Source organism: Lissotriton vulgaris, chromosome 2_1 (assembly GCF_964263255.1).
Source record: "Lissotriton vulgaris chromosome 2_1, aLisVul1.2, whole genome shotgun sequence".
Classification (NCBI taxonomy): Eukaryota; Metazoa; Chordata; class Amphibia; order Caudata; family Salamandridae; genus Lissotriton; species Lissotriton vulgaris.
The window spans coordinates 1,643,301,241-1,643,326,461 of NC_141687.1; the positions used below are offsets into that span (position 1 = coordinate 1,643,301,241).

The following is a 25,221-nucleotide window of genomic DNA, read 5'->3' on the forward strand; positions in this document are numbered from 1 at the left end:
CTTCATGCCATGTCTCATATCGTGTGCTAATCCCACCCTGCTTCCTTTAAATACCCCTGCACCCCATAATCATAACCAACCCATACTCCTTAAAATACCCCAACACCCTTGAACACTAACCCATCTTAACCCTATAAATATACCCTGTACCCCAAAACCCAAACCTATCCCTAAACCCTAATAATACCCCTGTACCCCAAAACCCAAACATAGCCCTGAACCCTATAAATACCCCTGTCCCTCAAAACCCAAACCTAGCCCCTGAACCCTAAAAATACCCCTGTACCCCAAAACCCAAACCTAGCCCTGAACCCTAAAAATACCACTGTGCCCCAAAACCCAAACCTACCCCTGAACTCTAAAATACCCCTGTACCCCAAAACCCAAACCTAGCCCTGAACCCTTAAAATACCCCTGTACCCCAAAACCCAAACCTACCCATGAACCCTAAAAATACCCATGTACCCCAAAACCCAAACTTAGCCCTGAACCCTAAAAATAACCCTGTACCCCAAAACCCAAACCTACCCCTGAACCCTATAAATACCCCTCTACCACAAAACCCAAACCTAGCCCTGAACCCTAAAAATACCCCTGTGCCCCAAACCTCAAACCTAGCCCTGAACCCTTAAAATACCCCTGTACCCCAAAACCCAAACCTACCCCTGAACCCTAAAATACCCCTGTACCCCAAAACCCAAACCTAGCCCTGAACCCTTAAAATACTCCTGTACCCCAAAACCCAAACCTACCCATGAACCCTAAAAATAACAATGTACGCCAAAACCCAAACTTAGCCCTGAACCCTAAAAATAACTCTGTACCCCAAAACCCAAACCTACCCCTGAACCCTAAAATACCACTGTACCCCAAAACCCAAACCTATCCCTGAACCCTAAAAATACCCCTGTACCCCAAACCTCAAACCTAGCCCTGAACCCTTAAAATACCCCTGTACCCCAAAACCCAAACCTACCCCTGAACCCTAAAAATACCCCTATACCCCAAAACCCAAACCTAGCCCTGAACCCTAAAAATACCCATGTACCCCAAAACCCATACCTAAACCCTAAAACTACCCCTGTACCCCACGACCCAAACCTATATCTGAACCCTTAAAATACCCAAACACCCCAAAACATATACCTCAGTGCCCCAAAACATATACCCCTATACCCATACTTACCTTATCCAAACATTTAAAAAAAAACATGCTTTTACCATTCACGCATTTACAACTAATTTCGTTGTAAATGTATGCGTGGTAAAAGCATATAAAATGTAATGCCATGTGTTATAATGGCATTGCGGAGTCATGGTACTTTCGTGATGAAAGTATGCGGAGTGATGGTATGGGGAAAGAAAGTTGCGGAATAATGAGTGTTTACCCTCCCCGGTAAGTACATTGGTAGCACGGCGGCCCACATCTCCAGCAACATACTCACATTTTTTCACCACCCATTTGAAAAATGCACAGGTCTCTCTCATTGATGGCCAGCACCGACATACACTTTTAGACACACCTCCCGCCACAAGTTCTAGAATTGCGAACTTTAGAGCTGCGGAGCTAGGTTCGAATCTCGGCATCAGCTCAACATCCTGTGATTCCAGGCAAATCGCTTTGTCTCCCCGTGCCTACCACAAATGAATATGTTCTTCTGTAATGTAAATTGTGCTCATGCCATGTTGTTGAGTTGGCGCTATATAATATTGCAAGGAAAAATAAAGTAGGGAAACTCGAGTTCACAAACTACTGAACGCGCACTCTTAAGTGCATCAGCAGTGCACTGTGAATCGGAGCGTTTCACAGGCCTGTCACAGATACGAAATGCTATCTAAACAAAATCCTACAAAACAATATACTACTGGTTGGCTGCAATTCATACCCGGACAACGTCGGGATGGGCTGCTAGTTATCAAATACAGGAGAAGGTTTTGTACAGCGAACATTCTGAACTCTAATATTTCGAGGTCCTCTTCTATGCCATAATGAAGAAAAAGGAGGCAATGTGAAATAAAAATTGATTTTGATCGCTCAGTTTAGTCAAGGGGAAAGTGGGGATTGATCTCAGGTTTTCTGGTTTCACATTGTGCATTTCATTCAATAGATTTACATGCTTCGCTTCCTCAATGACCACCTTACACCATCCCTGACCCACCTGGACCCCTACCCCCACCCTGCTGGCATCAGTGTATCCCTCAGTCACACCACAGACCATACTTTTTGGCCCCTTGGGAAATGTTTGCGAGTACCCATGCCATAGATGGAACGTACTCTATCATCCAGACACACTCAACTATGTCTTCTCTGCTCTCGCCAGTGTGCGCCGCCTTCTCACCATTGCCAGGCTTCTCCACCATGCAAGTGGTTCCTTTCTTGTCCCTCATCAAGTTCTTACTTGCCCTCTCATCTCTCCCTTTCTTGTTCTCTCATCTGCACCTTCCTTCCCCCAAGCACCAGACTTGCTCCCTGTGCCCCAGGCCCTCTCCCCTATGCAGGGCTTTAAGTGGGGGAAAAAAACTGGGGGTGCTCTAAAAGGGGCATGACAAATTTCTTAAAGGGGTGTGCCCTATCCGAGTAGGGGCGTGGTCTAAATCAAGATAACTAGCGTTGTGTGCTTAAGAAAATCATGAAATCGCATCCAGCAAAGGATAATAAAATAGGCAAAAAAGTATATTTATTAAGTATAAGCCATAAAATACCAAACACTTAAAAAAAACATTTGCTATTTCCAAACTTAGAATTTCAAAACCATCTTCACTAAAGGATGTGTTATTAAATTCTGAGTTCAGGCAGAGGCGCAACTAGAGCCAAATTTCAGGGGGGGGGGGCTAAAAAAAATTTAAGGGGTCTGAATCTTTAAGAAATAGTCAGAGTGGAGCTGCAGGGGCTCTTAGAAGGGGTGAGACAACAACAATTCTTCATTAATATGCAAATGGTCTTTTAAAGACCTGTGAAGTGCTCGGTTGCGGCTGTGTGTGTGCCCGGGAAGCGTCTCATCCCAGGCTGCCACACACGACTGGGGGGAGCTGAAGCCCTTTGAGTACAATGGGTGTTGCGCGCCTGAGTTCAGGGATACCAGATTCCATATGTCTATCTTGCCGTTATGGGAAGATATGCAGGTAAACATGTCACACAGGATTCCCCATGTTATCCTATGGCCTTTCATTAGTGAAAAACGAAATTGTCAGTATTTCACTATCAAGACATGTTACCAACACTAGTAACACCAAACAAAAACCAGGACGTCTGCTCACCCTACCTTTGACCTTTAAGGCCCGAAAATAGAGCCCCCTAGAGCCCCCTTTCGAGGCCCTCCAAAAAAAACTGGGGGGGGGGGGCTCAGCCCCCCACAGACCCCCCACTTAAAGCCCTGCCCCTATGTCTTCCTTGCCTGCTCACCTAGACCACTTTAGTTTTAACTCGCCGTGCTGCATGCCACTCTCCTGTGCCCCTCACATTCATAGACTCTCCACTCATGGGCGTCTGCAAGGGAGGATACGGGGGGGGCTTGGGGAGCTCTTCCCCCATACCCTCCTCGATTCTAAATCTTTGAATTGCTCTTAAGATCACCTTGCCGGTTTTATATGAAAAAATTCTGCAGACACTCATGTCTCCACTGCCTGTTCACCCATGTCCCTTTCAGTCGCAGGCTCTTGACTTTCTGTGTCTCTCACGCTCACAGGCTCCCCACTGCCTGTTCACCCTTCTCCCTTGCACTCACAGGCTCTTCACTACCTCTGTCCCTCGCAGCCTCAGGCTCCCCACTGCCTGTTCACCTGTGTCCTATTGCTGCTTTTCTTGATTTCAGTAATTTTTTATTGAAAATAAAGAGCATATTTACATGGTACTTCCCAGCTCAAGTAAGCCAAGCCTGCTCGCCGATGTCCCCCACATGCTTACCAACAATTTGGTGTCCCCCTAATCTTTCCTCCACTGTCCCAATCTACTATTATTACGGCACACTTCAGTATGCCCCCCCCCCACCCCCCCCCCCTTGCTCACTTGTGCCTTAAAGGTCTGCTCTGGACCGACTGACATCCAACACACTCACCACCAAGTGGGTCTGCTCACCAATAACATGTATTTGTAAAGCGCACTTTAACCACGTCGGGTATCTTGGAGCTGAATAACAGATGTTTATTGTTACTCAACTCAATGGTACTCGTTCTGTCGACCTCATGATGGGGCCATGCTTGCTGACTGCACCCCACACGCCTTTCTCTCTGACCTTTCTCCTTTAACCCTCCCAGCCCACTCCATTCTACACGCCAGCCGGCCCTCTTACCTACACAGATCCCGCTGGCGCCATCGGCCTCCGAGGTGTCGCAGTACAGACCCTTGTGATGGTCACACGGGGCCTGGCGGGAGCAGCGGTCTCCGAGCTGCCCCGCACACACCTTGCAGCAGCCGCACGCATCAGGCACCAGGCTGGTACCCGCCAGGCAACGGAGAGGCTGCACAGGACACTTGCATGGGTATGAGCACCCTTGGGCTTCCACCTGGAGGGGCAGGGAAAGACGAGACAAGATAAAAATGAGCACTGCGTGACCATGACCCCAACACTGAATCACTGATAAAGGCAGAGGCGTAGGGCACCCGAGAGCACTGCCATATTCAAAGGGAGTCCAGTACAGAACTGCAACATGCAGGGCCGGACTGTGAACCAAAACCGGCCCTAGCAAAGTGCTCGGCAGCCCCCCAGGGGAGATTGAGGGTGCAGCCAAGCTGTTGCCACTGCCGGTTTTTTGACAATTTCGTTACAGCGGTGGATATTGCAGCTATGCTGCAAAAACGGCCCTGTAACAAAATCGGCTCCCAACCCTAGCGGCCCACCGGGAAAATTCCCGGTGCCTGCTACAGCCAGTCCGGCCCTGGCAACATGGCAGCCATCCTGAGAGGACGTACTCAGGGCACCACACTTCCAGGCTGTGTTTTAGGTGTGTGTGTGTGTGTGTGTGAATCCATAAGAAGAAACACCTAGCGATCCCTCTCATTGTGTCTTCTTGAGCTGGTTTTATATGTTTACTGATGTTTGTTTTTTTCCAGGGGCGTCTCCTCCATGTGGGAGGAGGAGCGTCGCCCCACTGCTTTCTCGCAGTGTGAGAAGCGAAAACATTTTCATGTTTCTGCTTCTGCACTGCGAGAAAGCAAAAGGCAGGCTTTGGCCGGGGTCGACGGGTGGGCGTGTTTGCAGGAGGGCTTGGGAGGAGTGGCTTGCTCACTGTTGTGACACAGACCGACAACGTGGGACGTGTGTGGAGGATGTATGTCAGTACAACGCGATCTTTTAGATCGCGGTACTTTACAACGGGGTTATTACAACGCAAGTCGTTACAACGACTTGCGTTGGAGGGCGCGGATTGAGGAATATTATAAATTTATATTCCAACACCAGTCCACGTAACAGTAGGGAAGGTGCTGGAATATAAAATTACAATATTCCTTGTCCAACAGCGCCATCCAGCACAAGTCGTAGTAACGACTTGCGTTGTAATGGCAGCGTGGTGAAGGTCGTGCGGTGTAAACACCGCGTTGTAAACAACGTTTACCCTGTGTGGATGTTCCCACACAACTCCAATGATTTTTGACGCATCCCCAGATCTACCAGAACTGGCAAATGTGTGAATCTGCCAAAAAGATGAGAAATACCTTTATTTCTCCTAGTTATTTCCTCTTTCTATGTGTTCTGCACTCTGCAGCACACATAGAAAGCGGAATGTGCCACTCAGGATTGTTTTGTGCAGGAATGTGTGCCTTCCTGCAACAAAAACAATCCTGCATGCAATGCAGTCACCCTTGTACCATGGCACAAGGGTGCTTGCATTGGTGTTAGGCTGCTGAAAGGGCGCAAGCGCAGAGGAAAAGGCAGGAATGCGCTGCATTGCCTTAAACATGGCGCATTCCTGCCCTTTCTCTGTCACGCAGTGCAGTGCAGCGCAGCAAGGTGACTTGCTGCACTGCACAACTTTTTCATAAATTGGCCCATGAATCTCTCTGTATAGTTGTTTACCCAGCTGGAAACCTCGTTGTTTTAGGTTCATTTAGGACAGTTTGCCTTTTCACTAATCTATCTAAGTTTGTATTTGTGTTTGCAGTTGTTCTGCTTCATTTTCCAATGTAGACAGTACTCTAAAGCGTTCCTTTATGTTTGGTTGTATCTGATTAACATTCATTGGGGATGTCATCCCCTAGCTCCAGAAACTGCTGCAGCCCCTCCCTGCATCACTGAGCTTCTAAGTAGAAACCCACTGAGGTTTTCTGTGGTCAACCACCAACTCATAAATCTGAGAAAGGAAATTAATAGACTCAGATTAAGTAAACAAATGTATCAAATACATAACAAAATATGTGATTTAAAAGAATGCCAAATAATATGGCATGCCACTCACCAATCCCAAAATCATCATTTGTCGACATTAAGGCACTTGCTGAACAGGCCTGAATTAGCAAAGTGGCACTAGTCCTCCGCTTTTTTTTATTGTGGCCTCACTTCCCTCAAACACTGAATAACCCAAGGTGCTCTAAAGACAAGTTTGCTTATTCATTCTTAGATAGGCAGCTCAGCTCCCAGATGTGACGTGACCATTCAGTGTGTCATTAGAATGCTTAGGGCCTGATTAGGATATCTTTTGGTAAGCTTCCGTCCGCTCGTCGGAGGCTTAGAACCGACATCCTTGGTTTGAAGTCCGACCACCGTATTTCAATGACGGTGATCAGAGTCCAAATCTGCCTGCCAATCCGACTGGCTTCCAATGGGCTCAAGGAGAACGTCAGCCAGTTGGACCCACCACATAATCCCTTACGGGCGATGTTTCTGCCGCCAGGATGATGTCCGTTCCCACACGCTTTCCATGTCAGGCTTTCCAACATGGAAAACCTGTAGACAGGCGTCTTTGGGGGCCCCCAGCAAGGTTTCCCTCCTTCCGCAGCCTCTGGTTGTGGGCCGGGTGCCCCCCACTAAATCCCTGCACCTAGAGGTGCCTGCCACATGGTGCAGGGATTTACAATAACTACCATTTCTCTATGGGAGTTTGTGATGCGGCCAGTTTCCAACCCCCGCAAAAGCTTCCATAGGAAAATGGGACTTTGTGACCGCATCATGTGTGGTCGCATCGTAATTGCAGTTTCGGACCACCTACCCGAAGTCAGTCGGTTTCAAAACCGTAGAGATGTCGGTCGGAGGCAACTCCGGCCAACATCATAATCAGGCCCTTTGTGTTCAATATGGATACTTCATGCGACATAGTTAAATGGTTTATCAGATTTTCTTTGTAGAACTCCAATCCTATGAATAAAGATAGGTACTATGGTTTACAAGAAGGATTCTGCTGAAAGTAGTTAATATAAATTAGAAAACATAAAGAACCCCTCTTCCTTAGCCTTCTAGAAAGAAGTCAAGATGATCTTAACAAACAGATTCCTTATCTGAATGACTGGACAGGGCACTGACATGTCATGAACTGATCACTAATGGAAAACGACACGACCACTGGCCAGCTACCACTCTACCCTCAGCTGACATGCTGCGTCACCGGAGACTGATCTACTCGCCTCCTACCTGATGTTACTGGCTCTCTGATTATGAACCTGTGTATTTCATATGTATGTAAAGCACTCTGATACCCTAGGGTCTTGTTCACACTATATAAAACCTTCTAAAGTAAAATACATACATTAAATAAATAAATAAATTGTGAAAGGGAGATAACATATGATGCAGACTCCAAGGTGTAAACATTAACAGGACTTTTAAGCTTTCTCAGGTTCATGCTCATTCAGGCCAGGGATGGGAGACCATTTAGGGGAGGAGATTTGACACAGAGGCCTTCCTGCAAACATCAGAAATAGAAGACTGGACACGAATAACAGCTTGGACAAAATGTGTGCTCCTGGGAAAATCTATGTATGTGCATGACACAATTTATGTGTGTGACGCAAAAGGTAGAGAAGGAAGGTAAACTGGAGAACAAAATGTAATGATAAGATAAAAGTAGGGGCAAGAGAGGAAAGTGAGGATAATGCTATAATATTGAAGCAGAAGTGTGAAAAAGAAGACAGAGAAATGTAGAGCAAGAAAGAGAGTGAGAATTATAAAGTCTGGTAAAGGAGACAAGAGAACGAGCAATCATAGTAAGGATCAGCTTTAAAAGAGTATCAAGAGATGGAAAAGGAAAGTTAGAGAGAGTGGGCTAGGGATTAGGATGATATAAAGTGAACAGAGGGTGAGGAGTAATAGACAAAGAGAGGAGAGAAACATATTCAATAAAGAAATGGACACCCACTGGTAGTTTGGTGCTTGATTTAGGGATTTGAAGGTGAGTTTGCCATCCTCTTCTGGCCGTGGGTGCATGGGCCATGGTGTTGGGGAAGCCAAGCAAGGCACTAGGCCTTAATGGAGTAACGCATATCACCTTGGACCCACCAATAACTTTGTAAACATGGGTACTGTGACATCACATAACACCATATAGCAGAGGCTAACGCAATAGGGAGAAACAAGAAATGTTCAATAATTTACGTTATATACTTATTTTATAAAGTACAGAGTGAAACTGGTCCTAGGTTGCTTTAATTCTCGTTCAGGGAGGACCTGGCCTGAAAGTTCGAGTTGGACTGTTCCCATTGAAGAAGGGGCAAGAATGATTTGCAGATGGCTGGACCCAAAGAGGAGGCATGCTGTGCAAGAAAACGATGGACTGGGATGCAGTCCCAGTATTTACCAGTGGCTGAGATTAATTCAAGGACTTAATACTCTTTGCATGCTTCACTACATTTCTTCATTACTCAACAACGGCTCTTTAGCTGACAGAACTATTCATGCAGTTTTTTTATCCCATACTTACAATGTTAAAAACAACATTACAAGTCTCACAATGCCACGTGATTTTGGTTAAAGCCTTGGCTGAGAGTGTCACACTTGACAGGAGGTGAGGTATCTTGGCAGCTACAAATATCCACACATTAGCAGCATCTATTCCATCTGGACACGTGAAGAGGTAAGCAGCAGGAATGTTGCTGATTGAATCAAGCTTCAGGTGCCTAAGAATTCATGGGCCCAAATTATTCTGAAAATTTCTGCCAGTTAATAGAACCACAAAATCCAATCCTGTGGACATCTTCTACCCTATACATCATATATTTAGGGGTCAAGTGAATTGGCTTCAATTATAGCACCAGGATACCCTCTCAGGTGACAGTGCGCTTTACAAATACACATAACATAACATATACAGCATTCAGCTTTGTAAACAAGATTTTAAGATTAAAATCAGAGCCCTTATTATTACAGTAAACCAGACAGAGAGGCTCATTTGGAGCTTGTTGGGCAGACCACTGGCCGCCAAATCAGTAGAAGCTATAGCTTCTGCCTCCACTATGCTAAGAGAAGACTGTCCGTCATATTAAGAGGTCTCTGTCTGCCAGGCGAAGATCTCAGTGCCTTCCGAGGAGCTGCAATTACAGGGCCACCATTGAAGGCACTGATCCTTTGAAAAGAGGCCGCCATGATTGATTAGCCCGCTCCATAATTTTTTTAGTTTTTTAAAGACAAACTCCCAAAGTGACACTGTGTTTTCAGAAAACAAAGAATCAATGGCCTGATGCTCAATGAGTTTTCTGACAGTGAGTGGAGGTCGCCGTGCAGTTTCCCTACCCAGGATTGACATGCCCTGCTGTATCCTTTTCTGTGTAGGGAATGCCAATGATGGTCACTCTTCCATGAATAGGATGGGCTGGAGATACACTATAACCTGGCAGTCTTGTGCCAGATGGGCTGCCAGGTTAAGGGTTAACCAGGCGCGGCTGTGCAGGTAAGAGCGGTGGGCCAGGTTGTGGGGGGGGGGGGGGGGGGATTCGACGGACGATCACGAGGAAAAATGTTAAAAAATAATTAATTTTCCCTCGCCGTTGTCTATCGAAACACCCCCCCCCCCCCCCCCGAAGCATGCATAGGAGAGGCAGGTTGGCAGTTACACTGAGTAATGTAGATAGAGTCAAGCAATGTACAGAAAAATTGATTAGCACAGTCTACCTTGAGCCAATTGCACACACTGACACCTGAAAGGAAGCCATATATACTGCAATATTAATCTTTTAAATGAAGTATGCGTGTTGTACATGCATTGCAATAAAAGCGACATGTTTGATAAGCACATGAAGAAAGCATTTTTATATATTTTTAGGGACACCTGACCCATGCAGACACCGCTAAACACTGATTTTCCCAGATTAAGACAACACAAGACATGCTCCATCATAATACACAAAACATAAAAAGCTGAAAATAGGACACTATAGTCGAGGGGGTGCCCTTTGGCTTCAAGGACAACTTTCAGCTGTGAGAACATGGATTTAACTCAGTGGAGTAGCTAGACCTTGTGCCGCCCGTGGCGGTCCCTGCATTTTCCACCCGAGGGTGCCGCAGGTAAATGCGGTTTATTTATTTATTTATTTATTTATTTATTTATTTATTTATTTATTTATGCGTTTTTATATAGCGCGGACCTTACCCGAAGGCATCAGAGCGCTTCACAAAAGGAACAGAACTTATATATGAGGAGAACATTACACGTGAACAGATTACAAAAGCAGACGTTAAGTTACATGAGGTAAAAGTGACAATTGTGAGCAAACAAAATACATGAGCGGGTGTGTGGAGCATGCTGGCCATTCCTGCGTTTGCTGCCCCGCGACGGCCGCAGGTAAGAGCGGGAGTGAGGCCGCCACCCCCAAAAACTTGTGCCACCCCAAGCGGAGACCGCCCCTCCCGCCCTTGCTACTCCCCTGATTCAACTACAACTTGTGATGGCAAAGCAAGTCCAATTTAGATTTTATTGACTGCACACGAGGATGGATTTCTTTAGCTCTTATCGCACCACTACAGTAGGAAGGGATTGGCTCGCTAATTCAATAACAAATGATAAAATTATGTCAAGTTGGGGAATACTTCTAGGAAGTTGGAGAAGGAAATGCATGGCTAAGTTGACACATCTCTGGTAGTGATGGACCAAGAAAGAAGAACATATTTTCAAGTTGTCATGTTCAGAGAACCTGTGCCAGCTCCAGTGCTTTTTCTGTGGTAGTTGCAGTTTCTGGACACCATTGTTCATTTTGGGGATCTAGAACTTAGTTTTCATCACCTGTATTTGGGCACGTATTATAGGGAAAACAGCGCTAAAAGGAGGAATATGGAAGTGAAAGAAAAACACTAAAAAAGTGAGGTAGAAGGGGTGAAAAAGAACCTACAACCGTGATATATAGAGACAAGACCAGTAGGGTGATGGAAAAAAAGAATCATGAGATGGAACCAAGAATTGGCGGCCTTGGTGGTTGGTAGCTTTGCCATTTAGCAGCAAGGCAGCAGGCTCGTAAGAAAATCTTTAGGCCTCTGCCATTATTTTTTGTCGCAGGCAAGTTGCAGGTTCTCAAGCACTGTTGGCTGTCAAAATCTAAGTGAAGATGCTGACTGTATCAAATGTCACCAAGAGGTCCAACAAATATTGAACCCTGTACCCCAGAACAAAGGACAAAGTCGCCAGGCACAATCTGAGCAGCCATCTCATTGTTGCAGTCTGGAGAGTGATAACAGGGGCACATGGAAGAATCTCATCAGGGCCAGAAAGCACTATATAAATGCAAACCCTTCCCTCTTCTATCCCTCCATAATTCATTTTTCAATCCAAATAACAAAATCACATGTCCAGAGCTCAAATTAATTTCATATCTCCCTATACTGATTCACCACTAATCCTCTTCGGGTTCCTCTGTAGCATACTACTCGCTGAAAAAGCGCTTTGAGGCCTCGTCATAGATAAATAAGCACTATATAAATGCAATTACAATTACAATTGTGCGAGCACAGCAAGTGAATCCACAACAGAGCAAGCTCCAAGCTGATAGCTGCAGGTAAAAAACGTCTGTGGTCAAAAAAGCAAACAGAAATTGCTTCTCTCTTATATAAAGAACTGTGGAGAAAGTAGGTGGCACACTGGAAGCAGTGCAGTGAGCAAAGCATTGATTGGCAACAGAATTAGGATCAGTGGAACATTTAATGGACCAATGGGTACAAGTGACAGAGAGGGAAGGACCGGCAACAGAGCCCTGAGCAGGGAATGGATCAAGGATGGAGCAAAGTGTTTTGAAAATAATAAAGAAAAGATGTTGAGCACAAAGGGCCAGATTACGAGTTTGGAAGTGTGGAAGCAGACAGCCATACCAGCGGCCCACTCCTTAACCACCAAAACTGTGGTCAAACACGGATTACAAGTGTTTCTCATGTCTAGTGGGTTTTTTGGGCCTTCCCACGACGGTGCCTCTGAAAATGGGTACTGCAATGGGAACGCCAAAAACCGTTCCTGCATGGCATGGATTGAAAAGCCCATGCCGTGCAGCAGCTGAGGTGCATGTATACAGAGGGGCACATGTTGTGCCAAGCAATGCTCTCCAGGGCGCTGAGGCAATAAAGGTCCATTAGGGCCATCTTTGTTTCCTCTCCACCACGGTTTCTTGGATGAAGAACTGCCATGAAAACCATGGTGGCGAGGAAACTCGTAATATGCTTGGCATGTTACTGCCTCAAGACAGTCGCATTGCCACCAGGAACTTGTGGTTCCCTGGCAGCTGTGGCGATCGGACCACCCTAGTTGTATTAGGGCAGTTGGAGCGCTGATGCGGCAGAGGCTGGACCGCCAGCCCCGCGTCTGGCATTCCTCGGACCGCCAGACTCGTCATTAGACCCTAAATTGTGAAAATGCCAGTTTTGAATCTGCGTACTGTAACCCGAGGGGATAAAGCCAAGATTGCCTTTAATTGCCACCCACACCTGAAAAAAGTTGAATGTGCTGTGTGAATATGTGGAAACTTTTAATTGGTGCCCATGCCTGGCGAAACTTTACACTGCTTTGTATGGTTAGAGAAGTGCAGGTTCAAAGAGTGACCTTGTGGGAAGTGTTGGACTTGAGGCTCATTTTTTTTTAAACGTAGTTTATTGATTTTCTGTTCGATACATACATAAACACAGATGAGCCAATGGCCTCAATAACATCTCTAATGTGATAGGAAACCCCCCATCTAAATCTCGTTACATGCTGTGTTATGGTATCAACGTTGAGCTAACAATGTCCCACATTAAACTAATAAACCTCGTCAATTATTCACCCTCAACTTCCCTTTTCCAGAACACTCCCCTCTCCCCAATTTCTCGTCACCGACGCATACAGCAGTAGTAATCCTATATATCAGTCGTGCTCAGGAGTTCCTATGTCATAGCCCCTTTGATGTTCCTGTCATGCTACGAGGCTTTCCCTGTGTGATGGAGAACTTCAATCAGTCCTCTTGTGTCTCAGAGTCTCGTAATGCCTGTACCAATGTCTCCCAAGCTGTCGCTGCCCCCAACTCTCTATCATTGCTTCGCCTACGCGCTTGTTGATATCTTAATGCGCTCTCACTATTTGCCCACTTTATGAACTCACTCCTCCATCTCTTGCTGCTAGGCCCCACTGTCGCCTTCCAATGTTTTGTCATTTCCTGCTTTGCTAGTATGAGCCCCATGTCAACAAACTTACTTGTTATCTTGTTTTTGGATGTGTGGGGGAACCAGTGCAGAACGCTAGTGGCCATATCAAAAGTCAGTTGTCTCTCTGTTATCTCATTTAGGGTGTCTCCCCCCTCCTCCCAGCAAGGCCCCATCAATGGTTGGACGTGAGGCTCATGGGGGTGCTCTGGACTTGCCACGCTGAACTTGTTGCAATGCTTCAGCAAGAGGGGAAACAGAGATGCAGGAGAAACAGAGTTGCTGCGCCTACTTTACAGAGTGGAGAATGATATGGGTGAATTTGAGGAATGACCTATGTGAACTTGGGGCATCTGTTAAATGGGACAGTTCTGGCCTTGTGGTGGCTTTGGCTGCCTTTGAAGGGTTCTCCTCACATCTGAAATCTGAGGAAAGGACCTTTGTTGTTTTTAAGGATGTGTCCATTATCTGGGCCTCAAGTGGGGCATTCAGAGGCTCGGACTCGGCAGTAAATAAAAACTGACTTTGAAACGGTTCCCCATTAGGTATATGAATCTTCTGAACTTTACTGGTAAAACTGATTATTTTTTCAGCAATGGCTGTAAAAAAGCCAAGCGAGCGATGCAGTCTCTGTTTGCATTTCAAGTTGTACTTCGCTTTATTCCCTGAGTGCACTGGCTTTTTTCAATATGCTGTGTTTTAGAAGGTTTTTTTGTGTAATACATGCCTTGCATCACCTAGAGGTATCTGCGTGAGGTCAGCTTGTGGGTGCTTGTTTACGAAGGGGCAATATTGAGAACTCTAAAGTTGAGGCAGAAGGAAATGAGAGTTTCTCACAGTGCCTGTCAATGGATCACATAGATGTGCAGACTACATGCACATCCAATCATTGGCCTCTCTGTAGAGTGTACAGAGCGACAGCCGATTATGTGATAATTGTGGGAAATTTGAGATATACAGATGGAAGACTTCAGAAAGAGGTGGGGAGAAAAGCCGCACAAGCGGTGTGATGGAAGAAAGGGAGTGTCCAAGACACTCTGAAGGCCGCTACCCCGTCCACAGACCTCCGTGATACCTGTCGTTTCAAAATGTTAACAAAAAATCCAGTTCTAATTATTCACAACAAAATCAATGTTATTCATTTAGCTGATATAGCAAAAAGGCACTGGCAAAGGCAAAACGTTTGGCATGTTTTCGTTAGATGCATTGCTTGTGGTGTGTCACGTTTATAAGCAATAACAGAAAACTCGCAGAGAGGCACGCAAAAACTGGGAAACACAATATTTTAGTTACCGTTTAAAGCATTAAAACCTTGATTACATAGGGCACGCTTCTTAACAAGCATTTACAATGCAATGGTTTTGCCTTTGTTAAAGTTAGAGCTATTGGCATTGCTCTTGACATTATTTTTATTTATGTTTTTGTAACGTAAATAAATGGCATTGTCGTTTACAATGCCAATAGCTTAATCTCTCGCAAATGCCACACACAAACACCCAGAGAGAGCCCCCCCACACACACACAGAGCCCCCCCCCACACACACAGAGCCCCCCCCCACACACACACCCACACAGAGCCCCCCACACACACAGCCACACAGAGCCCCCCACACACACCCACACAGAACACGCAGGGCTTAAGTGGTGAAAACAGCACGACTAAAAATACAAAAGTAGGGGCTGGACAGCAAGAGCATTAAAAAAGTACGGGAAAAATTGCACATCAGGTCGGAACATTCAAGACTAGCCAGTGGGCGGGATTATTGTAGGGGCCTGGTGGCTCAATTAATTCCAATCTATAGAATGCGCATGCAAAGACATAAGGCAGCCGAGGCGCCCTCTCCCTGTGCCATAGCAACGCCGACAAGAAAGCGGCGGGCGTGCAACTCACCTTGCAGCTGCTTGAAGCGCCCCTCCAGCTGATTGTAGTTGTAGGGCACCTGGGCGGTGTAGGCTGGGGACATGCTGGTCGCCCGCCGACTCCATATGCCCACCTCCTCCTCTTGATCCTCCACCCCGTCTTCCCATCACCCAAATACCCCCATCCTCCCCTCAAACACACGTGGACTTCACTGGCCCATTTACCAGTTTTTTGACAGTTCTGCGTGAAGGGCCGACATTTTCCTGTGGCATTTACACAGGCTGCACTACAGAGACCGGGGCCTTGAAAAGCCGGTCTGTCCTGTAAAGATTAGCATGTTGCCACACAACATAGTGCCTCTGGACACCCGGAGTGTGGAAACGGCAGACCAGCAACCCGGCTGCACAGAGGGTTCAGCCTCCGACTCACCTAGTCTGGGAGGGTGGCTTCGAGGATCGACAGACACGTGCACCGCTTGGGAAGCAATCAGTAGTTTGGGGGCGTATATATTCTCAGCGCTGTGCAAAACGAAGCACTGCATTCATATATTTATCCCTGGTGTGGCGTTTAGTACTGACAGGCAGCCGAGCCGGTTTCCCTGCTTGTCCAAGTCCTCGGTGTAACTCTGCAGGCTCTCCCTGTCCACGAGAAAGGGAGATCGCGGCATTTTATGTTTTTTGTAACTCCATTAGGCTGTTTAGCACCTGTCAATGTTTTTCAGTGACAGAGAAAAGGCCGCACCTCTTTCCTTGAAGTAGGTCTCTTCCATTCGAGATCGGCGGGAGGGGGGTGGAGGGGGCTACTAACTAACCACAGAAAAAGTTTACACTGAGAACACGCAGGGCCTCTGCAATCTGCTGTTCGTGTAATGGTCTCAGTTTGTATCATTTCTGTTCCTATTGTAAAGCGCTCTGACGCCTTCGGGTAAAGTCCGCGCTATATAAAACTGCATAAATAAAATAAATAAATAAATAAAAACACCCGGCGGGCAGCAGGAGAGAAGAGGCTATAGAGAGCCCACCCTCTGACGTCACGCCGACACACCCACCCCACAGCAAAACACCCCCGAGGAGGGGAGGAGGCAGAGTGACGGGCGGAGCGCAGAGCAGAAGACACACGTGCACCAAACATCCATCACACGGGCAGCAGACATCCATCACACGGGCAGCGGACACCCATCACACGTGCACCAAACATCCATCACACGGGCAGCAGACATCCATCACACGGGCAGCAGACACCCATCACACGGGCAGCAGACACCCATCACACGGGCAGCGGACCCCCATCACAGCGGACACCGCAACCCATCACACGGGCAGCGGACACCCATCACACGGGCAGCGCACACGGCGGTGCTGCCGCCCCCTCCACCCCCGAAGAGATGCAGGCGGTGCTGGGCTGCCTCCTGGCCGCGGCCCTCGTGGGCACAGGTGAGGTCTCCTGTCTTTCTTATCTGCCCTGTACTGCGGGGGGGGGGGGCCTCTATAGGGTCTTGTGAGGTGAGGACACGTGAGGTTCATCCATGGGGTGTGTTTCTGTCCTGCCGCAGCATCGGATCTTTATCTGTTTATTTATGTGTGCATTGCTCGAAGCGGGTGGGATCCGAGGGACACGACGCCCCCTACAGCTGTCACTTAAGAGGGGCAGCGTCTGCAGTGAGTCCCAGGGCGGGGCCGACGGCTGGACGAGCCCCCCTGCCCGGGTGCAGCTGCTAGATGTGTATCTGTACATATATGTGTGCATAGGTGGATGCGGGTGGGATCCGAGGGCCACGACGCCCCCATATAGCTTTAATTCAGGAGGGCTGTGTCTGCTGGAGGGTCAGGCAGGAGGGGGGTCACCTTGCTGTGAATCCCAGGGCGGGGCCGACGGCTGGACGAGCCCTCCTGCCCGGGTGCAGCTGCCATCAGATATCCAATCTCTACACGTGTAAAGGGGCCAGACCCCGGCAGGGGCGTTCATCCGCGGGGTCACTGGAGGCTTCCAAACGCGCACCTTTCCTCTGAGTGAGTTTTAGTGCAGGGAGCCCCGGCCGAGCGGCGAGACGTGTGATCCTGAGCACCGGGCGTTGAACCACTTTAAAGGTGAGTCTTTGGTGTGTCACAGAAGGAAGAGATTAGGAAACCCCAAAACGCAGCAAGCACCGACCGGTGCAAGAGTGGTGCACTTGACTGATGCTGCCGATCTTTCGCCTCCGGGCGGGTGCAGCTTTCACGTATGCTGAGCATCGAGTGACACTTGCCGTGCGGCCTCTCTCCTGTGCCTGGCAGCCTGGACGGAGTTAAGTGACACCCAAACGCAGCAAGCACCGACCGGTGCAAGAGTGGTGCACTGTTGACTGATGCTGCCGATCTTTCGCCTCCGGGCGGGTGCAGCTTTCACGTAGCCTTCTTCGAGGCTGACTGGGGTGATAGTTGGAGCGGCCCGCCTGCAACGGGGCCGCTCTGGGCACATCAACCTGCCCACGGCACTCCCCTACGCATAGGAGCGACCCGGAGCCCGCCCGCACTCACCGGTTGTCTGAGGCGGCTCCTCTCCGCTGGGCTCTTCTGGGTGACGGTGGCAGGGCTCTCTCCTCGGGAGAGCCTCGCCGGAGGACGGTTCCTTCTTCTTCCCGGCAGGAGCGGGGGTGGCCTCCCGTCCGCTTCCTGGTTTCTCCTCACTCCAGCAGCCAATCACCGCGCAAGTCGCCCGGCGAGCCTCCCGCAGCCTGAACCAATGGTAGCGCGGCTCCCGGGTGACGTCAGCGGTGGTTCCCTCGGCTTCTCCGCGGCCCCGGGGCTGCGGCGGTGATTTTCACGGGCAAAACGGCTGTGCACAAAAAGCGCTCAGGGGAAGCACAGCGCTTCGGACTGACTGACTGCCTGCCTCTATACCGGCCATCGCACAGGAGCAGGAAGGCGGGTGCCCTCAATCCCGGACCAGATTCGGGGGCGTTCCCGGCTTTCAGCTGACGTCGCGTGACGTCGGCAAAAGCCAAAGAATCTCGGGAACGCCCCCGTGTCTGGTCCGGCATTGACGGACAGGCCCCTCGTCCAATGGCAAGGCTCCGTTTACGGAGCCAGCCAATCAATGACGAGGGCCGACCCAAAGCCACACACACAACTCAAGAGGTTTTTTGGCACATGCGCAAAGCGCATGGCCAGTCAAAACCTAAAAAGGAGTCCTGGTTTCGCTTAGTTAGCCCGTCCTTTTTCAGAGTCCCCCCCCCACTTCCCCCCACCCCACGGCCTTTTTCATCCCACATACAACATTGACTTTATCCCTCAAATAAATGGACGAGATGTCAGAAAATGCATTCAAGTTTCAAGTTGGTCTGGCACTGCTCTGCTGTCCTGAAGGTGGCAGTCTTCGCTCAGTGATGTATCAACGACCACAGAAAGAAGCATTTTGTGCTGCACCTGAACAGGCTACAAATACCCCATCGGAAGCCTATTACTCAAAGTACACAATTATCATAATTATAACCAAGGAATGCCACCCCACACACCAGCACGCACATAACAGAGAGCAGACGAGGTGCGGGTTCTGCCTGCAGCACTTCCCCTTCTGTTCGCTCCCACGTGCGCACTGTGCGATCTTGTGCAAATGCCTCAATGTTTTGACTCGTACAACACAAATGAAAAGAAACACGACTTCACATCAACATCTGGCTAGTGGCCACAGGATGAAACCACTCAGGGCCACGGTGCGGCCACAGCGGGTGCTCACCTGCAGGGGGGAGCTGACCTAGGAAGGGGTGGCGGGTGTTTAGCAATAATTTACGATTTAAAAGCACCTGCTGCAGAGTTCCATGTGCATCCAGATTTCAGGCAGCAACAAAAAATGTCAAGATTACTCTGATAAAGTTGTGCAGAATAATAATATGCTTGCTGCAAATGACAGATCTGTATTTCATGCGACAGCTGAGTGAATTAGTAAAGCAGCCTTTACAAGTGCTTCAAAACAAATGAAATGTATGTGAGAGAGGGGCTAAGGAGAGATGAGGGGCACTTTTGTGTGGTTAATAGTGAGGGAATCCGAGGAGGTGGTCATTGAGCCTAATCATGGATAGAGTGATCGACCTCGAAGCTGGGGAACCGGGTTCGAGTCTCAGTAGGGACACTGAACATCCTGTGATTCTGGGCAAATCACTTAATCTCCCCAGTGCCTAACAAAATGAATATGTTCATCCGTAAGGCAATTGGTGCTCATGTAAAGCGATCTGATACCTTCGGGTGGAGTCCACGCTATATAAATCCCCCCCCCCCCCCACAAAATTGAGGGGGTGCCAAAAAAAGATTGCCGCACCTGGTACCACCTGTGCTAAAGCCTGCCCTGACCACCGAAGGCCTGTGTGGCAGGACTCAGAAGCTTGTTGCTATTTTCGTGTAGCCCTGACAAAGATCTCATGAAAATACGTTTTGTGTAACTGTGGCTTATTTTCCCATCTGATAAAAGGCACAACAATGAAGTCACAACCTTTCCCGCTTGGAACAGAACTAGGCCAATGACCTTTCGGAAAGAAATACACATACAGGATACAGCCACCCACAATCATGCCAGAAAATCATTTTTTCTCTTCCCTGCCCTTTTCTTCTTTCTTTTTCCTTTTTTTCTTCATTTCCATCTTCACTATTATTTATTAAATTGTGAAATCAGCACATTTAAGGATTGCTTTTTATAGCTAACTGTATATATTTATATGTATATGCTTATATAACTACATTCATTGCTTCATTTGAAAAATCGTATTTATATATAAGCATAGATGATGTATATTTCACTAATAGGAACTGTGTACAACATTTTGAATATGTTAGAATCATGTAAGCAGCATTATGTATCTATATACAAAAATAACTATGAAAATTAATTAGCAATGTACAGTACAACGTGAGTTCTAACAGTTGATTTACTTAATTTTAGATTTTTTAATCTGACGGTATTTCCTGACGAAGACACGCCTGTGTCGAAACGCGCGTCGAAGCTACCATCACCTATTCTTTCATTGTTTAATATATAATGATTTTCAAATGTACTACTGAAAGTTACTGAATATTGTTTTCAATATTAACAAGAATTGTCGTAATCATTAAAATTCAATGTTTTTTTATTAAAACTTTTTCTTGAACTCCTTGCTTTACATTGCTTTTGTCTCACACTGCCTGGGAATGTTGTTTTTCACTTGAAACATCACATGCCAGCCAGGAGGCAGTGGAACTGGTAATGGGGGCCTGGCAGAGAATGTTTGAATGATACTATGGGTCCTCTCCGCCAAGCTCTCATCTGCCCGATTAGAGGTAGGTTTATACCGACATAGTATGCATTTCATCTGCGTACACCTGTATCCAATGTCCTGGGGCAGGGGATTAGGGGGCCATTGGAGATAAGCTACCCAACCGTCCACCCTATTTAGAGTGGGCTTTTTTTTTTACTGTCTGTCACCGAAAGGGGGAAAAGAAAAAGAAATTAGCCCCCAAACCAATGAAAAAAGTCCAGTTGTGTGGCCGGTCATTTGCTTTTTATCTTTCAAAAACACACTACTACTTTGGGAGTTTCTTTTTGAAACATAAACTTTGGAAACATTTGACGGAGCTGTCAAGTTTGACGGTGCAGTAATGGTGGGTCCTGTCAATGAATAGCGAATGTCGTAAGGATGGGCGGACATCTCTAAATTTGGAAAGCATAGGAGAGGCAGGCTGGTGGATGTAAAGTTCTCTACATATAAACTGTACTCAGTGGCGTAGGTAGAGGGTTGCAGTGGGTGCGGCCCACCCCCGTGTCATCACTCAGGAGAGTGACAAAATGGCACATATATGTGTTTTAAACACATATTTTTGCCATTTTGTCAAGCCGGGGGTGACAAGAAATGTTCCGCACTGGGTACCACCTGACCTTGCTACGCCACTGACTGTAGTGGTGAAAGCTCGCGCTCAGTGCACACACACAAGCTCTGGAATACACTCCCAAAGAGAATAAGGACAATCAGCAGCCATCGAGAATTCAGACAAGTAAAAAAAACACAGATTTTCCCAAAAGTAGGATCCTTGGACTACAAGCCTGACTGGGTAGCACCCCAGCTCTCTTCCCTCTCCCCTCCATGAGTATGATGCGCCCACCCACCACCGCGCCAAGGCTGGAGCACACTCTCAGGGTCCCACCCATGACTCCAAAATATAACACTGCAACCAGCACCCTGCAGCCAACCGGGTACTACAGATGTAGAAACGACTTACTCCACCAATTGGAGAGCGCTTTGAGGCCTCAGCTAGAGGTGGAAAGTGCCATTGAGATGCTACAATACATTGCTAATGCCACAGCTGCTACTTCTACTATCACTATTCCTACTCCTACCGCTGCTCCCATCCCCAGTTATTGCTACTACTATCTACACCCATGACTGTCATCACTGCTCCCACTTCTACTGCTACTGCTATTACTGTTGTTTCTACCAGCACCAGGACTCCTACTTTTACTTCTGCTACTACTATTGCCACTTCTGCTACCTCTACTGCTGCTATAAAAAATACTGCCGCTACTTTTCCTGTTGCTAGTACTACACTTGCTGCTATTACTGCTGTTACTACTACTGTCACTGCTGCGACTTGTGTTACTGCTGCTGGTAGTACTGCTGATAGTACTAATACCACTGTCCCCTGGTCGTGCTACTACTACCAAGTGAAACTGACAAAAATACTATTACATTTACTGTTTGTACCGCTATTACCACTAATACAACATTTGTTTTGACTCATTTTACCGTTATAACTAGTACTACTGGCGCCACTACTATTGCTCTGCGTAGTAATACTGTCCTTAAGAATGCTACCATTGGTGCGACTCTACAGCATTTTCCATTCCCGCCGTCAGCGCCGCTACCACCCACGCCTGTCAGTATTACTCATGCAGCTTTCTACTGATGCTAGCAGGCGCATGAACTCCCTGAGCTATCTTAGCAGATGCATACCACCTCCTCATAGGGTGGGGTGCCGTGTGGTGGGTGCGCTGCGGCTCTGTAGCTTCAGTGTGTGATCCTGGGCAGCTCTTGCCGCGACGCAGCGCCCAGTAAGGCACCCGACAGAATGGTTCCCCTACAGAGGTACTCACCCGGCCGGACACCAGAGGCAGCAGCAGGAGGAGCCCCCACATTTCGCGGGGCCAGGGGCGCATGTTGGGGTCGCGGGGGTAGTAGAGTGCGGGGTTTACCGGCTCAGGGGGCGCACAGCCTCATTTAAACGGCCTCCGCAGCTAGGGGAGTGACCCTGACACACGAGCGCCCACCCCCACGGACGCAGCATGGCACATTCCGGGGCAGGTTCCCAGATTCCTGCGGGGCCGCGGCCAAGGGGAGGGGCGGGGGCGCGCAGCGTTCCAAATTTAGAAGGAGAATCCCGGCGGTGCATTATTTTTATTTCCATTTTCTCTCGTTGTGGTTTCTTCATCCTCTTTCTCACCCTCTTTATCCCCCCCCCCCCACCCCTGACCCCCTCCTTCCCCCGCCCTCGTCATTACCTTTCTCTTTTCCAATGCACTCTGCTTGTCCAACAGCACCTTACTGCTCTTCTCATGACAATAACGCGCAGAAGTTTCAGTCACAAGTCTGCCGCCAACACTTAGTGACAGTGGGGGGCGGTGGTGGGGTACAGCGCCAAGATAGCCCCAATTCGGCGTTGAGCGCTATATAAATGATTTATTTATTTATTTATTTAATGCGTTTTTATAAAGCGCGGACTTTACCCGAAGGTGTCAGAGCGCTTCACAATAGGAACAGAACTGATAACATGAGGAGAAAATTACAAGTGAACAAATTACAAATTACAAAAGCAAACGTTAAGTTACATGAGGCAAAAGTGATAATTGTGAGCTAACAAAATACAAGAGGTAGCAAACGGTGCATTACAGGAGGAAAAAGTGACATGTGTGCAGGTTACAAACGCATACAAAATACAAGTAGAGGTATAGTACTGCAATAAATGGCAGACACTCAAACACAAGAACAAATGTTACGTAGGCAATGGTGGCACTTGTGCAAGTATCTAAAGCAAACAAAATGTAAGAGGTAGCAAACTGTATTACAAGAGAAAAGTGACGGTTGCATGTTACAAAAGAGTACCAAACACAGGTAGGATAATACTGCAATAACTGGCAGAACGCACTGGGAAGGCACTTCCATAGTCATGGAGAAAATGATTCTCTATAATGGAAGGTCTTCCTTCAGATAATAGAGAGGGTGTGAATTAAATTTGGAAGTGTATTTGAAGGAGGAGAACTTTGAGGTCAGTTTTGAAGGCCTGGGAGGAAGTGGTGGTCCGGAGCTGAGGCGGAGGTGAGTTCCAGATTCTCATTGCGTTGCCTGAAAAGGATTGGGCCACCGATCTTTCCTTCTTGAAAGTGGGAGGTTCATGCAGTACATTTTCCGCATTACATGATGGTCTAGAGCCTCCAGAGAGTTTCAGTTTATTCGCCAGGTAGCGAGGAGAGGAGGAGTGCAATGCTTTGCGGGTGATACAGGCAGTCTTGTAGATAGATCTTGCCTCGATGGAAAGCCAGTGGAGGGTTGATAACGTGGGTGTGATGTGGTCGCTTCTTTTGGCCCCATAAATGAAGCGAGCTGCTGAATGGAGAACAGATTTAAGGGGGGAGAGGTGGGATTTGGGGAGGCAAGTGAGAAGAGAATTGCAGTAGTCCAGTCTTGAGAGGACCAGCGATTGCACCAGTGTTTTAAGGTCTTGCTCCGAGAAGAAGCGACGAATTCCCCAAAGAAGGCACAGTTGGTATTAAGCAGACTTTGCAATGGAGTTGATGTGGGAGATAAGATTGAGTTTTTTGTAGAGTAGGACACCCAGGGATTTTGCGCTGTCGACAATGATGGGTTTATTGTTAAGTAGATTCATCTGATCCATCCATGATTGAACCGGGGGAGGAGAAAGTGAGGAGGAGAGGAGGAGGAATTCAGTTTGGAGGGATTCAGAATCAGATGATGCGTTGACATCCAGTTTTGAATGGAGTCCAGAGTAGAGCTTAGGACGGAGAGATCGTGAGTGGAGGCAACCTTGAGGTAGATTTGAGTGTCGTCTGAGTAGAGATGATAGTGGACCCCGGATTTACTTATGAGATTTCCCAGTGGTTCTAAATAGAGATTAAACAATGTGGGTGCAAATATAGAGCCTTGAGGAACACCTTGACCTACCGCCAAAGGAGATGAAAGACTGTTCGCTATTTTGATCATTTGGAATCTATCAGAGAGGAAGGAAGCAAACCGTTTAAGCACAGTGCCCTCCATGCCCATTCTCTGTTGAAGAGTGTTGAGGAGAGTGTTGTGATTGACAGTGTCAAAGGCTGCAGAAAGGTGAAGGAGAATAAGAAGACAGGACCCCCCCCGAATCGAGTATCCGCAGCGCGTCATCAATCACTTGCAGCAGGGCTGTTTCAGTGCTGCAGTTTTGGATGAAGCCGGACTGAAAATTGTCAAGAAGATCATTGTCCTTGATATGACGAGAGAGTTGTTTCGCAACACATCTTTCTGTGATCTTCGCAAGTAAGGGTAGGTTAGTAATGGGGCGGAAGTTGTTGAGGTCATTCGCATCAGCAGTGGGTTTTTTAAGCAGAGGGGTGACCTGCCCTGTTTTGAAGGGGACAGGAAGGGAGCCTTGACAGAGGGAGAGGTTGACCAGAGTGGTCCAATAGGGAAGAGAATAGGTATAGAAGTCAATGGCAATGGCACTGGGGATGGGGTCTAGAGAATGGTTGGAGGGCTTTGTTTCGAGGATGAAATTGAGGAGGGCATCTTCAGAGATGGGGTCAAAGTTCTGCCAAATGGCTAGTGATTTGCGCTCCTCTGAAGGGGTAGGATGAATGACC

General features: G+C 47.7%; 1 protein-coding gene across 1 annotated transcript in view; it reads right to left on the minus strand.

The window, feature by feature from the left end:
* Window positions 1-22,545, minus strand: part of LOC147732988 (CCN family member 2-like) — a 71,791-nt gene extending 49,246 nt beyond the window's left edge. The window contains exons 1-2 of the mRNA XM_086957539.1: window positions 22,468-22,545; window positions 4,290-4,503 (exon numbers count right to left, since the gene is read on the minus strand). Coding sequence (XP_086813665.1) covers window positions 4,290-4,503; window positions 22,468-22,530 — 277 coding nt within the window. The 5' untranslated portion in view covers window positions 22,531-22,545. The remainder of the gene's footprint in view (window positions 1-4,289; window positions 4,504-22,467) is intronic.
* Between the last annotated feature and the right edge of the window lie 2,676 nt (window positions 22,546-25,221).